At 43.3% G+C, this 17,304-nt stretch overlaps 1 protein-coding gene across 5 annotated transcripts in view; it reads right to left on the bottom strand.

Annotated features, from left to right (window-relative positions):
• Positions 1-17,304, bottom strand: part of LPIN1 (lipin 1) — a 105,406-nt gene that overhangs the window by 32,234 nt on the left and 55,868 nt on the right. For all 5 annotated transcript variants that reach the window (XM_074991277.1, XM_074991278.1, XM_074991279.1 and 2 more), the window contains 6 exons: positions 14,543-14,743; positions 12,531-12,626; positions 9,434-9,747; positions 7,782-7,901; positions 5,709-5,804; positions 2,519-2,648 (listed from right to left, as the gene is read on the bottom strand). In XM_074991277.1, coding sequence (XP_074847378.1) covers positions 2,519-2,648; positions 5,709-5,804; positions 7,782-7,901; positions 9,434-9,747; positions 12,531-12,626; positions 14,543-14,743 — 957 coding nt within the window. The remainder of the gene's footprint in view (positions 1-2,518; positions 2,649-5,708; positions 5,805-7,781; positions 7,902-9,433; positions 9,748-12,530; positions 12,627-14,542; positions 14,744-17,304) is intronic.

The following is a 17,304-nucleotide window of genomic DNA, read 5'->3' as shown; positions in this document are numbered from 1 at the left end:
GGGCACGGTGGTGTCCCCCAGAGGGTTCTCACTCTGGGGGATGTAGGTCCCCACCTCCAGCCGGCAGCACAGGCCCAAGTTCCTAAAAACACGGGCATCATGTGTGCAGCCGGGCCAGCCCACATACACGTCCTGGAAGCAGCCCCGACTGTCCACCATGGCCTGCAGGGCCACGGAGTGGTAGCCCCTGCGGTTGATGTATCTTCCTCCGCTGTGGTCCGGGGCGCTGATGGGGATGTGGGTCCCATCCAGGGCCCCGAAGCAGTTGGGGAACCCCATGGAGGCGAATCCGGCGACAGCTGCGTCCAGGTCCCCAAGTCAGACGACTCTCTGGAGCAACATGGCGTTAAGCGCACGGACCACCTGTGGGGAGGGAACACAGGTGCCCATGAGACTGTGCAGGGTGCCCCAGGGCCCTTCCCCCAGGCACCTCCCCGGGTACCCCACTTGCCCAGCCCATCCCTCCCCAGTACCCCTCCCTTTCCAGCCCCCCACCCGGCCCCTCCCTCCGTCCCTCCCTCCCCAAGCCCACAGCCGGCCCCCCCACCCCCCAGTGGGCGCGTGCCCGGGCCTCCTTACCTCCATGACGACGACCCTGACCGTGGCCTTTCCCACTCCACACTGGCGTCCCACGGAGCGATAGCTCTCTGGAGTGGCCAGCTTCCAGACAGCTATTGCAACGCTCCTCTCGACGGGGAGGGCGTGCTGCATCCGGGTGTCATGGTGCCTCAGTGCTGGGGTGAGCCACTAGCAGAGCTCGAGAAAGGTCTGCAGGCGCATGCGGAAGTTCCAGAGCCACATATCGTCGTCCCACTCCCGCATGATGAGCTGCTCCCACCACTTGGAGCTGGTGGGGTAGCTCCAGAGGCAGTGGAGCAGCCGGTGAGGGAGGAAGAGGGGAGCCCAGTGGTCAGGGGCGTCCCCATCTGCCTCCGCGGTGGGCTCCTCTGGCAGGAGCCACTGGGCGGCCTCCCGGGCAGCACCTAGCAGGGCGCTTGCCCCCTAGATGACTACCTGGAGGACCTCCGCTTCCTGCTGCTGCTGCTGCTGCTGCGTGTCCATATCTGCTGTGACTTGGTCTGCGAGAGAGTGGCTACTGCTCTGCAGACCTCGTGCTGTGCAGGCCGGGTGTGTCTGGGAGGGGCCCTTTAAAGGAGCGGCTTGCAGCCACCCCGGAAGGGCTAGTGTGCTCTGTGACCCGGTTCACGGTCTGTCCTGGCCCCTTATTTCAAAAGAAGGTGTTTGTGTGTGTAGACGCTCTGCATTTCCTTCCAGGGCGGCTCTTTTCAACGTTCCCTGTCGCTACTTCGACGTTGAACGTCGATGTTGCCAGTCTTGGAGGACGTGTAGACGATATTCATCGAAGTAGCCTATTTCGATGTTCTTACTTCAAAATAGGCTACTTCGACATAATGTGCTAGTGTAGACGTAGCTAATGCCTCATGCACTGCTATCAACTGTGATAACTCTGATTTAGTAACTTGTTTGTTTGTTGGTGTATGGTACTAGAAGAGAATCCCAGCCTTCTTTTTTCTTTTTTAAAAGGAAGATTTTAGGTCTAATGGCTTGTGGAGAAAAGCTGGAAAATGTGCCCCAAATTTGGCCAAAGACCTCCAACGCCAGATGTCAAATAAAAAGATCCCATGGAGTTTTAAACTCTTAGGGTTGACAACACAGTACATGCAAGTTGACAGCACCACCCTCTGTGCCCTGGAGCCCAGATAGAGACCAGGATCCTACAAAGCCATGAGAACTGAGTCTGTACCCTGACATCCCTATGGCCTCGTGCTGGGATGCCTTTTCCCCACTCTACCATCAATGCCCTCACACTGGGATCCCACCTGCACCCTCACCCTGCTAACATTTGTATCCTTGCACTGGGATCCTGTTTTCCTTCTCCCTCCTTTGGCCCACAGCTAACTTCTATGTCCTTACAATGGGATCCTCTGCACCAAACTGGGATAAATGAAAATGAAACCCACAAGCCTTTTTCTGCTGGCTGCAGAAGCATGTCAGCTTGGGTGACTCCCTACCCAGTGCAGCTTCCCAAGCTGACTGGCATCCACTATGGCCTGGACTATGTGGGTGTTAGGGGCGTGGATGCTGCTGGGGATCCCTGCATGGTGCACAACGCCCTCCTCCTGGGCCAGCAGCTAAGCACATCTGGTTAACTCATTTTCTCAAAATATTTTGCAGGCTGCAGTGGGGAACTCTCAGGCCATAAATGGCCCACGGGCAGCATTTTGAGACCCCCTGCTTCACATAGAATAAATAGTTGTGATCCATACACTTACTGGCTCATGCTTCTCTCATTAGTTATTAGCTCACTAATTACTAATTTCTTGTCCATGTTTCAAAAACTCAACATAATTCAGCTCCTAATCCTGACTTTGATTTGCCTCTATGAAATTAAACCTCAAAATCAAAAAACACATACATCAGTTATGCATGTTCCCGTGTCCTATTAACAAAGCACAGTAAATATGAAGAGGAATAAAACAGGAGTGAAGTCAGATACCTTTGCAGCTTGAGGTAGTTCTCCCCAGGCCCAGTGCATTTGTGGATTATTCTTCTGCATTCCCCTGTCCAATGGTTTACTGACTAATTCTGAATCACTCTTTGGAGTGGGAGGGCGTGAACCTGAAGGACTGGGAAATAAAACAAAGGGCACTTTGATTAAAAAAGTAAAAGCAAAGCATAGGCCAAGTTGCAGCATTCATTCTGTGTATTATCTACATTACAAACAGACACAATATGCCAGTCACTGACCCAAAGGGCTGAAAAAACTACAGAGCTCAGCAGCAAATCAAAGAAGGATGGTTAACTATTTTTTTCAGAATATCTATCCCTGTCTGGATCCCTGTGCATCTATTACTTACTGGTGGGTTTTGATGGACATGGGGGTTCTGAGGAGAAATTTGAAGGAGGTTAGGATACAGCCCAGTTCAGGGAGGGCATACCATGCAAAAGTCGAGGTTCAGTTAATTCATCAGACCACATTTTTCTAACCAAGCAGTGAAACCATTGTATGAATCCAGTTTTAAACATAATTTCCTTGGAGTGAACATAATTTGATCTTCTGTGGTGGAAAACTGAACAATCAACTGTCCACTGTCAGACCACAAGAAGACACACATATTTAATAATATAATTAGCAAACTACCAGTTTGTGACATCACCAGTCATTTTTCTTTAAGACAAAAAAAATCAGTTGTTAATGCTACAATGGTCAAGTCAGCCACTAATGAATTGTGGTACATGGGCTACGTCTACACTGAAACAAAACTTTGAAATGGCCATGCAAATGGCAGTTTCAAAGATTACTAATGAGGTGCTGAAATGCATATTCAGTGCCTCACTAGCATACCGCCGGCCACAGCTCTTCGAAATTGCTGCGTTTCGCTGCCACGCGGCTCGTCCAGGCAGAGGTCTTTTTCAAAAGGACCCCGCCAACTTTGAAATCCCCTTATTCCTATAGGCAGAATACTGATACCTTGTCTACAAGGGCCCCGTGTAGACAAGCCACACGCAATCAATATGTGGCACTTTCGAAGTGCCACAGCCAGCAGCATGCTAATGAGGCACTGAATATTCACTTCAGTGCCTCATTGGTATTCAGCAGATAGAAATAAGGGGATTTCAGAGTTGGTGGGGTCCTTTTGAAAAAGACCTCTGCCTGGACGAGCCACGTGGCAGCAAAACGCAGCAAGTCCGTAGAGCCACGGCTGGCGGCATGCTAATGAGGCGCTGAATTTTGCATTTTTGTTTCAGTGTAGACACATCCATAGACTCTAAGGCCAGAAGGGACAACTCTCCCCTTCTAATCTAACTGCCTGCACAGCACAAGCCCATCAAATTTCACCCCAAATCCCTGCATCAAGCCTGTTACTTCTGACAGCTACAGCATACAGTTTAAATATACATCCAATGTGGATTTAAAGATGTCTTGCTCCCTGGCTTGGGTTTCAGAATTAGGCCATGTTACCCTAGTGTCTTCCAACTGAGCCCTTGGTGAGACTTGTGAGATTCCATTGTCTTTGATTAGTTATTACAAATTAAACTGACTGAACCATACCCAGCATTCTGTTGATGTTATACAAGAAGGAATGGAAACCTTATTTTAGTCACCAGAGTCATTTGATATAATTCACATATCATAGCCCTTAAAAGCTATATATTTGAGTCAGGATACCTTGCGTTCCGTGAACTAATGGCAGCTGTAGCTGCTCTTTATTTTTTACTTCCAATACAAAATTAAAGAACTCAGCGGCTGTGCCTACACTTGGCCAAAATCTAGAAAGGGCCATGCTAACGGCCAAATCGGAGAATACTAATGAGGTGCTGAAATGAATATTAGCATGCTGCAGGCCGGGGCACTTTGAAAGTGTCGTGTTTCATTGCGTATGGCTTGTCTACACGGGGCCCTTTTTGAAAGGACCCCACAAACATCAAAATCCCCTTATTCCTATCAGCTGATACTGTTGAAAAGGGCCCTGTGTAGACAAGCCACACGTGATTGATATGCGGAACTTCTGAAGTGCTGCAGTCGGCAGCATGCTAATGAGGCACCGAATATTCTCCGATTTGGCCATTAGCATGGCCCTTTCGAAATTTTGGCCAAGTGTAGACACAGCCAGCATGTCTGGCAGTTCTACAGAACCAGGCAAACAAAGTAGATAGATCTAAGCAGTGCTTCCTGCTCAAAAAGAGAGAGACCTGATCTAGCAACAAAGAGGGCCGGGAGTCAGAGGAAGGAGTCATGGGTACAGTCTCCTAACCTTGAACAGGATGAGCTGGGAGAAAAAGCAGATGACAGCTATCATTTATACTTATAGCTGTGGTAGGATGATTAATGCATTGAAGATTGATAGGTGCTCAGATACTTGGCCCCAGCATCTTTATAAGATGAGAAGATGTTGTTATGGTGAACGTTGGTGCAGAGCAGCCAAGTGACTTGCCTGTAGTTACATAAGAAGAAGTGACACAGTAGGGACTTCAATTTAGGCCTCCCAAGTCCTATGATATTGCCCTAAGCACTGGACCATCCTGCCTCTGTATACTTTCTCCCTCACATTCTGAGGCACAGAAAAAGCTTCCCTCTCTGACCCAAAGAATGAAGATGGGGCAACAAGAGAAAAAGGCTTCATTTCTTCCACCTGACTCCTGCCCCCATGAGCCTGACTTTCTCCCCCACTCTTGTCTGAATAAGCACCATCATATGAAGAGTTTCAGATTTTTCATTAAAAATACTGTGGTGCCATAAAAGGAAAGCAAACTCTGCAAGCAGGCTCCCTGTTGTCCATGAAATGGAAATGATTTTTTTAAAATAAAATTAAACTACAGACATTTCTTTAAGGGACTTTCTGTATTAACTTCAACAGAACTACATCAATTAATCTCAGCCAAAGATTGGAGCATTGTCCTTGGATGTTTTCCTAGTCTCTTCCCTACCCATTTTTCAAATCCTTTTTCTGATTATACTGTTGCTATTTTACCCAACATAACGCAATGCAGGATTTGTCCGCACAACTCACCTACATTCAAAGCCCACGTAGGAGGTAAGTGAAGGAAATTCTGCAATGTTGCATTTTCCTCCAAAGCATCTAAGTTAGTAATAAGTAGTTTTGTAAGCTCAGCAAAGTTCACGTACAGTTAATGCATTCACGGATTAATCACACATCCCAAAAGGAGGAGAATGACTCCCCTACCTGTCTGTATCAGGGAAGTAAGAAGACTGATGAGGACAAGAACTAGATAGGCCTCCATCTGCTGGAACAGTGAGCCCTGTGCCATTTATAGGCTTACTAGATAACATGATATATTGAAAGAGAAAAAACTGTGTGTCATTATTCAAAATAGGTGCTAATTAAATTACCACCGGCCTGTCAGGCACTCAAAGGCCATTTGAAAACAGGACTTTATATCTCAAGTATTCAAAATCTAAGCATTGCAATAAAGAAGAACAAAGATAACAGGCTGAACCTCCCTAGTCCGGCAGCCTCTCATCCAGCAACATCTGTAATGTGGCATGATTTTAGTTAGCAGGATGACCACTTACCACAGATGTGGCCAAGTTTCCTACGGTCCAATAACAACAAGAAGTCCTGTGGCACCTTACAGACTAACAGATATTTCGGAGCATAAGCTTTCATGGGCAAAGACACGCTTTGTCAGATGGTCCCATAAAATTTGTTTACAGCCACCAGTCCTGGCTCTCAGTGTTTTGTGCTGTTATTTAACCGTAATTTACTCCTAAATATCTTCTAAAAGTCCAGTAAACTGTGGAAGTGTTGGTAATGCTGCTAGACAATATTGACCTATCATGGTTTCACAAATTCTCTCATTTGGCACCAATCAGGTCCCAAGGGTGCTGGACTAGGGAGGTTCAACCCATAGCACACACTTCAAACCAGCCACCAGGACACTCTACAGAAATGGACTTCACTGGAACCTAACTGTAATGTGCAGAAAGAGGCCTCAACTGACCTTAACTGAACTGCTTTGAGGCTGTTCTTCAAGAAGACGAAATGCTGTCCAAATTGACACACACTGATTCTAACGTATACATGCTGACACTGTGGCTATGTCTACACTAGAGAGTTTTGTGGACAAAACTAGAGTTTTATAGACATAACTCATAGAGCATGTACATACAAAATGCATTTTGTTGACAGAAACTGTTGACAAAAAGAGCTGTGGAGACACTTCAGTGGGCCCTCTTGTTGACAGAGCAGATCAAAAGATCGATCCACTTTAACATGTGCACGTGATCTGTCAACAGAAGTTTTGTCGGAGCATCTCTTCCGAACGTAACTTCTGTAGACAGATGTTTCTAGCGTGGATGTAGCCAAATAGTATGAAAAACAATACTTAAGGAATACATGTATATAATATATTGTGTATATATGCGATTATGATCCAAGAAAATGTTTTTTTGTCTATTTAAAAATATTTCTTTAGTTACAAAGGTGGCTAGAACATGGAATATTCATTATATATAATAAAGAACCTTGTGTTTTACACGTAAGTAAAAAATAAAATAGACTCACAATTAAGTTTGTTAAACTCTTCCTACAGTTTCTACGTAGCATGGATTCAACTTCCACTGAACATTCAGCCCTCTATATGGTATTTATACAAAGCCATTGACATTAAGTGAGTAAGTGCTGCAGGATTGGGTCACTGTTTCTGGACAAATGAGTTTTTCGTTTAGTGAAGCATGATTGCCAAATTCAAAGATCACCACTGGGCAACACATATTTCAAGGTTCAAACACAGCATGGTCCATATTTGAAATCTGGAAGTGAGATTAGAAATGACCTAATGCTGTTAAATACTGTCTGAACTCAAATGTAGGGCGAGACAAAGTAGATGAGTGGATATTTTTATTGGATCATCTTCTGTTTGTTAGAGAGATGAGCTCTATGTGGCTTGAAAGCTTTTATTCAGGTCTGGGAAAGGTACTCTTAGCATCACATCAAAATACAAGTGTGACATTAGGAGGACCCTTCCCAGACCAGAACAAAAGCTTAGTTACCTATCTCACTAAAAGAGATTGGTTCAATAAAAGATATTTCCTCAACACTGCTTTCTCTCTCTAATATCCTGGGACCATCATGGCTACAACTATAGTGCACACTCAACCGTAGAAGGTATTCATTTAGTAGTACAATTGTGATAATGCCTGACACAAGACTTGAGGAGGCAGCAAGTAGGGCTAAGTGAGGAATGGGAGATTGTTTACAAAAAAGCCCTTTATAGTCTACTTCTATATACTGTACCTCTGAAGGGGTGACCACTCGCCATCTGAATGAGGGTACGGTGCAGACTGTGCAAGCATACTGACTGCAGAAGAATTTATCTCAGACACTTCTTTGCTAAACTCATCTGTAACAGATATCCTGAGCACAAAAAAAAACAAACTGGAAGTTAAAATAAGGCTTGGATATTAAATTTCCTTATATCCCCCTGTTAACAGACAAAAAAAAGCACAGCCATGTTACAGCAAGAAGCTACGCAGATATCAAATGCTGGGACAAAACTATACTCTGACTCAAAACCTACAGTTCCACAGAAGTCATCAGATTATTGCTATACGTCAGGGCACGATTCTCCTGGTCCCTTTGCTGTTAATTTCCTAGATTACAATTCATCCTCTGGCCAGATTCTCTGCAGCCATGTGTGCTATTGAAGGGAAGTTGAAACCTGAAGAAGTGGATGAGGGCCCAGGGACGGGGGAACCAGCAACTCTGCTACCTGCTTCTTTCATCTTCCGAATTCTCAACATCCCATCATTAGGCAGAATGTGGAGATAGGGCTTCTCTGGTGAGGAGTGGATGGATGGTGGAGGGGGAGTATATGCAGTAAGAGGGGATAAATCTAAAGCAGAAGTCACTGCACATCGTAAACAGTCCCTCCCATTCTGCTCAGTTTCAGTTCAGATATGCACCCATGAGCCAGTGTTGCTCTGAAACACAGGTATGGAGAGGAAAACAAGGGAGAGCCAATACCACAGCTGAACAAAGGGAATCTACAGAGGGACTGACTTTCCATGTTTGTATGTCCAGGATCTGTGGGTTATACAAAGTAATAACTTGAGCGATTAGTGGATCTGAGATAATAGGTGGATCTGAGATTCTGGATTAATCATCATCATGTTTTATTTACAATGTGGATATGATATATAGGCCAAATTTCCTAGTGGTGTAAATTAATATAGATGCACTGAAGCAATGGAAGAATGCCACTTTATACTAGTGGAGGTTCTGGTCCCTGGTATCGATTTGACTCCTGTACTTATATATCACCAGGAAGTAGCAGACAAAATAAAAAGGGCTTTTCTCCATGCTAGTTTCAGATCAGTAGTCTTTAGGATTTCATAACTAACTTTGACGGTCGGTTATTAATTCAGAAGGAAATCTTTATACACATCCAAAAAGCCCTGAATCCTCTCTGTGCAAGACATAAAAGAAACATTTATTCTTTTCTATGTGGCATTAGATCTAAACACATAACATAAGAATAGCCATACTGGGTCAGACCAAAGGTCCATCTAGCCAAGTAACCTGTCTTCTGACAGTGTCCAATGCCAGGTGTCCCAGAGGAATGAAAAGAATAGGTATTCATTAACACCTCCTGTCACCCATTCCCAGCTTCTCAAAAACAGAGGCTAGGGACACCATTCCTATCCAGCCTGTCTAATAGCCACTGATCGATCTATCCTCCATGAATTTATCAAGCTCTCTTTGAACCCTGTTGAAGTCCTGATCCTCACAACATCCTCTGGCAAGGGGTTCCACAGGTTGACTGTGAGTTGTGTGAAGATATACTTCCTTTTGTTTGTTCTAAACCTGCTACCTGTTAAATTCATTTGGTGACACTAGTTCTTGTGTTAGCCCTAGATAGTTAGTTACTGCATTATAAATTATGGTACCTCACATTGTCCACAGGCTCATTCTCTTCCTCAGAGCTAATTTGCATAGGAAACATTTCTTCATCCTCTGATGTGTCTCCATTGTCTTCTCTTTTTAAACTGTCAAGTTTATGAGTAGATTTTCTCCTTCTCTTCCTTCTTTTCTTCACTGAGCCACAAATCGAGGAACTTTCTACAGCAGACTGGGAAGCCAGACTGGGGATTGATACCTGTGAGGATCCCCTGTCTATCAAGTTCCTCTTCAGCTGTGACTCCATCAGAGCAGCACCCTCTGTTAGAATGGGGGATGTTGCAAGGTGGGAAGGAACTGTCTCCTGATGACAAAGAAATCAAAACCAGGGAACATATTATTCCCACACAGTCAAAAACAAAATCTAGGATCTGTGCTGAATGGTCTTTATTACCCCAGCTATCAAAACACCTTATGCCCAGACTGTCCCTTCCCCACAGTTTCAGGGTGGCAGCTCCTAGTGAAAGCAACGGAAGGATTTGCCTAAGGGATTCTTCTGTTTAGCAAAATACGGGCCCATGAATGGCTCTAATCTCTATCCAGTTGATGCTAGTTATAGGCCAGAACCCAAAACCTGGGTCCAACCCTCTTGGAATTTCTGGGTAAATCTGTTCTATTTTAATGAATCAGCCTCTGCCTTTTTAATGGGCCTGAACCAGAATCCTAGCTCCAAACCTCCCCAGATCTTCTCTAGATCTGTACATTGTGCTTGTAGCTCAGACTGCTCTCAGATGTTGGCACATAAGAACAGTATACAGTGAGTTAGACTGTGCCAGGCCCCAGGACTGGCACAAGAGGGTTGAGAAGCCTCCACCACACCATCCCACCCTGAGGCAAGATTACTATCTCTACACTCCCTGAACACAGAGACTGCTTCTGCCATGCACCCTCACAAGCTGTAGTCTCCATGCAGGGCTACAATCGACCCAACAAAAGGCTCCTAGAACCTCCCAGATGCACAGCAGACCATGAGCTGCCACCTGGAAGGCACAGTCATTTCCATGCTCAGTTGGGGCTCTGTATTGTAACACAACTGTGTCTTTTGCTTTTCACACAAGGCAACTTAAAACATAAATCAGGTGATTTTTTACACTCTAGCTGAAAGGGGCCTCCAGCTACAGGGGAGAGGTCAACACTGGATAGTAGTTCACTAGGCAAGTGGTGAAGTACTGGGATGGGTTGTTTAGGGAGGTGATGAAATCTCCATCCCTGAGGGTTTTTAAGTCCAAAGGCCTATCTGGGATGATTTAGTTGGGACTGGTCCTGCATTTAGCATGCGGTTGGACTCAGTGACCCCCCTCAGAAGTCTTCCAATCCTACGATTCTCCACAAGCCCTTTGCACACACCAGGGCAGAATTCAGTGCTTACTAAGCAATAGATACATTAATTCTTAAATGATAATTCATAACTTCTGGCATGGTCATGCCTCCATGATCTCTGTGCAGATCATATCACTTTTAGAAGGTGGTTAGCAATCGCTGCAACAGTGACATCATACAATGCCAAGATTTCATGGAGACCACAATTTACACAAAGATTTGGTTTATGTGTTGATGGTATGCAATAAATAATGCACATACTCCATCTGCAACACACAGGGAAAGTTTCTTAGCAATCTTGTTGATCTGAAAATTTAAAAGATGTAGGGACAAAGGTAGTTCATGGCTGTAACTCTTAGGGCAACAAAAATGATTAAGGGGCTGGAGCACAAGACCTTTGAGGATAGGCTGAGGGATTTGGGCTTGTTTAGTTTACAGAAGAGAAGACTTAGGGGTGATTTAATAGCAGCCTTCAACTTCCTGAAGGGGAGCTCTAACGAGGAGGGTGAAAAACTGTTCTCAGTGGTGTCAGATGGCAGAACAAGGAGTAATGGTCTGAAGTTGAAGAGGGAGAGGTATAGGTTAGATATTAGGAAAAACTACTTCACCAGGAGGGTAGTGAAGCATTGGAATGCATTGCCTAAAAAGGTGGCAGATTCTCCATCCCTTGAGGTTTTTAAGTCCTGGCTTGACAAGGTCCTGGCTGGATGACTTAATGGGAGTTGGTCCTGCTGCAGGGGGCTGGACTGGATGACCTCCTGGGGTCCCTTCCAGCCCTATGATTCTACGGTTAATGAGCATGAACTGGTACGTCAGGCTTTTAAAATTTGTTTCATCCTGGAGAATTGTTGCATACTCCTAGAGCAGATACCTTAAAGGGTTTCCCCTTTTCTACCTTGTGGGAAGTGTCCTCAGAATTAGCATGACCCTCATTTAATCTATATACCAGTTAATCTCACAGACTTACAACAGGAGTTCTAGTTTAAGTAGTATTCAGTGTGAATAACAGATGCAGAATCATACCTTTAATGAGTACAAATGCTTGTTTAAAAAAAATGTGCACTTTTGCATAAGCACATTGCTCAATGTGCACACATAAATCAGAGATTTGTGTAAACAGAGGCTTAGCTGTATGTAAATCATATTTGGAGTGTGCTAAAGTATGCATATTTTTGTTCCTGGGCACACATGCACACAAACATACATTTAGGCCTCACTTATAAAATTTGACATTGGCCTTTGCCAAGCTGTCAAAGTTCAAACCTGAAACGTTAATTTAATCTACACGTTGAACACCTCTAATCCAGAACTCTCATCCGGCAACATCTGTAATCCTGCATCGTTTTAGGCAGTCAGACAACCACTTTATCATGTATATGGCCAAGTTTCCAACAGTCCCATGAAGTTTGTTTACAATGACCAGTCCTGGCTCTCAGTGTTCTGTACTGTTAATTAGATGTAATTTACCCCTAAATATCTTCTAAAAGCCCAGTAAAACAGTGGAAGTGTAGGTAATGATGCTAGACAATACTAACCTCCTGTTGTCCGTCAAATTCTCTCGTCTGGCACCAGTCAGTTCCCAACGGTGCCAGACAAGAGAGGTTCAACCTGTAGTATGAAACTGCTCTAAGAAAAAATGCACAGCAACTATCAGAACAACAGAGTTATTAGCACAGGGGTAAATTCTTGAACAAAAGCCCTGAACACAAAATTGCTACCACAGAGTAAGCACCAGAATTTTGACAAATGAAAACTTTTGGGTATTACCTGTTCATTGTCCATTTCCTGTACAAAAAATGCTTCTCCATTGTCTCCTAGTTTCATGTGCAAATCTACAGCTTCTCCGTTAATTTCTATGTCAACCTTAGCAGAAAAATACAATAAAAATAATATGATTTTAAGAGCAGAGGAACTTCCATACAGATTCAGCTCGTACTCGAACTTGACCCTGACATTAGTCGCGTGTTTCAGAGGAAGGTGCAAGAAATCTGTAATAATTATAGGGAAAGCTGCCCAGTGGGCAGTATGTTGCTAATCCTTGACAGTTAATGCATGGCTTGTGCCCTGAATCATGAAGGTTTTTATCCCATATAAAAAACTCCTGTGTTTTATCTAATGTAACTGTGAATGTTGTATTAGCCAGGAAAATTTTTCAAACTCTTGACCCCAGTGCTACCTTGTCATCGATAAAGTCCACAGACAAATTACACACTGAATGAAAATTTTATTTCTTTTTACCAGATGTAAATGCAGGCCCATTGATGGGGGAGAAAAGGAGACAGCTTCCCCAGGGCCCAGTGTTTGAGAGGGACCCAGAGCTCCAGCTGCTGCCACTGCTATTTTGGAGCTCCCAGACCCTTTTAATTGATAAACTAGCACTGCTTTGGCTGTGTGTGGCTGTCGGGGGTGGGGAACAGCACTTCAATCCAGGCAGCGCTGAGGGCTGACTGCCCTTGACGCTCCACCTTCAGCTCTTCACCACACCTCTTCTGTTCTTGGCCCCACTCCTCCCACCGCAAGAAGCCAGGCCTCCCTCCCACCTTGCCCCAGGGCCTGGAGCAGCTGTCAGCACCACTGTGTAAATGTATTGCCTTTCAAGTTCATAAAGTGCCCCCTGTCCTGGCAGCATGGTAAAGGAGAAACAGGAAAATCTGATTTGCCATCTTCATAACATTTATTGTGGTGTAATCCCTGTAATATCCCCCTTCTAAATAGCTCCAATCTTTTCAACCTCTCCTCCATGCCAGAAGTATTTCTGCACCTCTACACATTTCAGTTACCCATTCTATTTATATCATTTTTGAGATTAGGGTGACCATAACCGTACACAGTATATCAGCCCAGGGCATTCGACTGATTTATATAATAGCATTATCCAATATACTCTGTCTATATATATTAAACACAAAGGGGTTTTTTCCACCCTTTTTGACTCAGAAGAGTACTGAGCAACAGTTTCACTCAGATCTCTGCAGTGACACTCGGGTCTGTTTCCTGAGTGAGTACAGTTAATTTAGAACCTAAAGTGTGTGCAAGTAGTACAAACTATTCTGCCAAACGTGCATTGTCATGCATTTGCCACCAAGGCCTTTCGTTTGGCACGAGGCTGCCAGTTCAACTAGCTTCGTCAGGTTCCTCTGAAATCCCTCATAGCCTCCTCTAGCTTTGAATAACCAAAATAATCTTGTCCTCTGCAAATTTTACCACCTTGCCTCACATCTTTTTCTAAGTCATTAATAGAAGAAACCCAGTGAACAAGGCCTTAGTGCAAAACAGAACCTAATGTTAACCTAGGTCTTAATGTCATAAGGAAAACACAAAATATTTCATCATGAGCATGTATAGTTATTTATTTTACAACAAAACTTTAAAGTTAGGTGCAAATAGGGGAATCTTGATATATACGTGAGCTAAAATACTTATCAATATAACAACACAATCCTACAAATATTAGCAAGTTAAATAACATGAGCCATTCTTGCGTCTTATGAAACTCGAAGTAAAAACCTAAATGTAGACATGGAATCTGTGGTTTCATTCAATACATTTGCTAACTGTAGTTTGATTATAGTTATTATGACCAACTCCCTATACACTGTGCATTAAAAGAGTGATATTATCAACCATTTTCACTGAACCTTGGAAATACAATTTAGGTTCTTGATAAACAGCATCTAATGAAAGCTTTCTGTGCAGCACTATATCATACTGTGGAACTATATGTAATGAGTTCACACACTGACTGTGTGAAAAAAGCAAAAAGATTTTGGTTTTCTTACCACTTTCTCTTTAGAACGCAGAACCCCCATTTTCCCAAAACGCACATGAAAAGGGGAACACTGAAGATTTCCGTCTGGCTGACGTACAACAATTATATCAATACATCCAGATAGAGTGGCAGGATTTAATCCCTTGTAGAGCTCCTTCACAGTAACAAACATTTGGCCTGCTAACTGCCCAACGTAATTCATGGTCTGCGCCTACAAAGAAGCATACAGAAGATATATGTAGTCAACAAAATGTAGGTTACTGTCACAACTTCTGAGCTGTCTAGAAACATTTAGACTGCAGCGATGAAAATTCATGTTAGAAAAAATGATTTTACATAGAATAGTAATACCCAGTCTCATTTATTTACAATGGCTGTATTTTTGAACAGACACTAGAAGTCAAAAAAACAAAAGGCAGCTCTTAACCCAAAGAATTCTAATTACTTCCGAGATTCCAGAGAGCAGCTGTGTTCTGAACCACAACCAGACTCTGAGAGTCTGCAACTCCCAAATATTGCTCCATCCATAGCTACAATGACAAGCTTTTTATCTGTTTATTTCATATCCCTCATCCACTGAAGGCTGACCCTGCCTCTCAGGTCCAGCAATATCTGTGGTCCAGCATGATTATAGTTAGCTGGATGTCCACTTATCACGGGGCTTGCCAAATTTCCCACAATCCCATTAAGGTTGTTTTACGGACACCAGTCCTGGTTCTTAGTGTCCTGTGCTGTTATTTCATTCTAATCTACCCCTATGTGTCTTATAAGAACCCACAAATAACAAGCAGCCCTGTGGCACCTTAGGTCTTGAGCTTTCATGTACAGAACCAACTTGGATACATTGGTAATCATACTAGACAATACTCACCTCCTGTGGTTTGGCAAATTCTCTGGTTCAGCACCAGTCAGGTCCCAAGAGTGCCACACTAGAGAGGTTTGACCTGTACTTTACTTTCTTTTTGTTTCAATATTAAGTATGCCTTGCCCGTGTAGCTGGATTATGCAAATGGTCTGAATGACAGCTAGTCTGAATTTCCCACCACCATTGAATTCCTAGCAAGTCTCCCACGCCAATGGAAAGGGATAGTAACGTCGTAAGATTTTTCCTGTCAAACAGCATGTGATCATGCAATTCTAAAAGGCATACTCTAGGAATTGTTTCAGGGATGTTCTGTGACCCGCATTATGCAGCGGGGTCAGACCAGACTATCACAATGATTTATTCTGACTTTGAAATATGAAATAAATAGCATATCACAGTGCACACATACATACACTGGGACCTCAGCCTCTTATGTACCCCCTTTAAGGTATTTTCATCTAAACAGTATTTCCCTTGTCTGCTTAGGAGAGTATTATGTGGCACTGTATCAAATGTTTTATCTTCCAGGTATTGAAGTTAGGTGGACTAGTCAACAACTTCTGGGTCCTGGGTCTTATTTTGAAGATAGTTCTGTGTTTGCCCTTCCCTAGTCCTCTGGGACCACGTATGGTTGCAAGGCATTCTTGAAGACAATTGCTAATGATTCACAGATTCCTTTAGCTAGTTTCTTAAGTACTGTCGAGTGAATTTCATCTATTCCTGCTGACTTGTATACATCTATCATATCAAAATATTCTTTAACTGACTTTTTCCCTATTTTGGTCAAAGAAACTTCCTCCTTACTAACATTAATTGTCCGACGCAACTGGTCACAATTAACCTTTCTACTGAAGATGGAAGCTAAAAATGGGCATTTAATACCTCAGCCTTTACTACCATTTTCTGCTATTTGATTTCCTTCTCCATTAAGTAATAGACATACACTTTCCTTCCTCTTACAACTAATATATTTACAGAACCTCTTTTTACTCCCTTTATTGCCTTTGCTATGTGAAACATATTTGGCACCTTAGCCTTTCTAATTTTGTCCCTGAATGCTTATATTTTATACTCATCCTTACCACCTATTCATGTCTCCACCTTTTCTGTGATTCCTGTTTGATTATCAAGTCAAAGAGCTCCTCACACAGCACATGCAAATTAAGATTCTTCAAAGGACTACAAAATTGTCAAATTTGCATGGATTTCACAGGGATAGGAGAATGCAAATCCCTGGGAAAAAGAAAGATCGCCACTCTGCCAAATTTCAAGTGACTGCTAAAGAATAGGGACACTGCACCTTTTCAAAGGGGAGCGTGTCAGAATTTTTTAACAAAGGCAAAACAGTTACTGACACTAGAATGAGCACTAACTTCATTTTGGAAATGGCTGAAGTGTTTCATCTGAAGCTTTTTGGAAAACTTCAGCTTCGGGCCAATATCAAGCATAAAACATCTTGGCCCAAAAGGTTAAAGTTTGGCAAAGTTATAGGCAACTAAAAACAGGGTCTAATAATGGGAAGTTTGGGGAAGTTGAGCACTACTGTAAAATAATAATATATGGTTGTTTGTAATTAAGTAATGGATTCATGATGTGAAACTTTTCAGAGCAGCACAAAAGCACATAGTGTGCCAATGTACGCTGAAGCTTACATTTAGCTGAAAAAGTTATACATCATATGCAGACAGCTCACCAATCTCCATGAATATGAAATATCTCCTGTTCCTTATCTATTCTGCTAAAGTCAAGAAACACATTTTATTTAGAAAGCACACTCCTGATTAACTCATTTTAATAGGAAGTATTCACTAACAAGTGTATCAGAGTAAAACCTTCTACTATTATACCTTATACTATTCCCTGATCTCTGGATCATCACTTTGACTTGCTGAGTGGGTTTCTGTGCT

This window comes from Carettochelys insculpta, chromosome 3, assembly GCF_033958435.1.
Source record: "Carettochelys insculpta isolate YL-2023 chromosome 3, ASM3395843v1, whole genome shotgun sequence".
NCBI lineage: Eukaryota > Metazoa > Chordata > Testudines > Carettochelyidae > Carettochelys > Carettochelys insculpta.
This window is presented reverse-complemented; position numbering and strand designations above follow the sequence as displayed.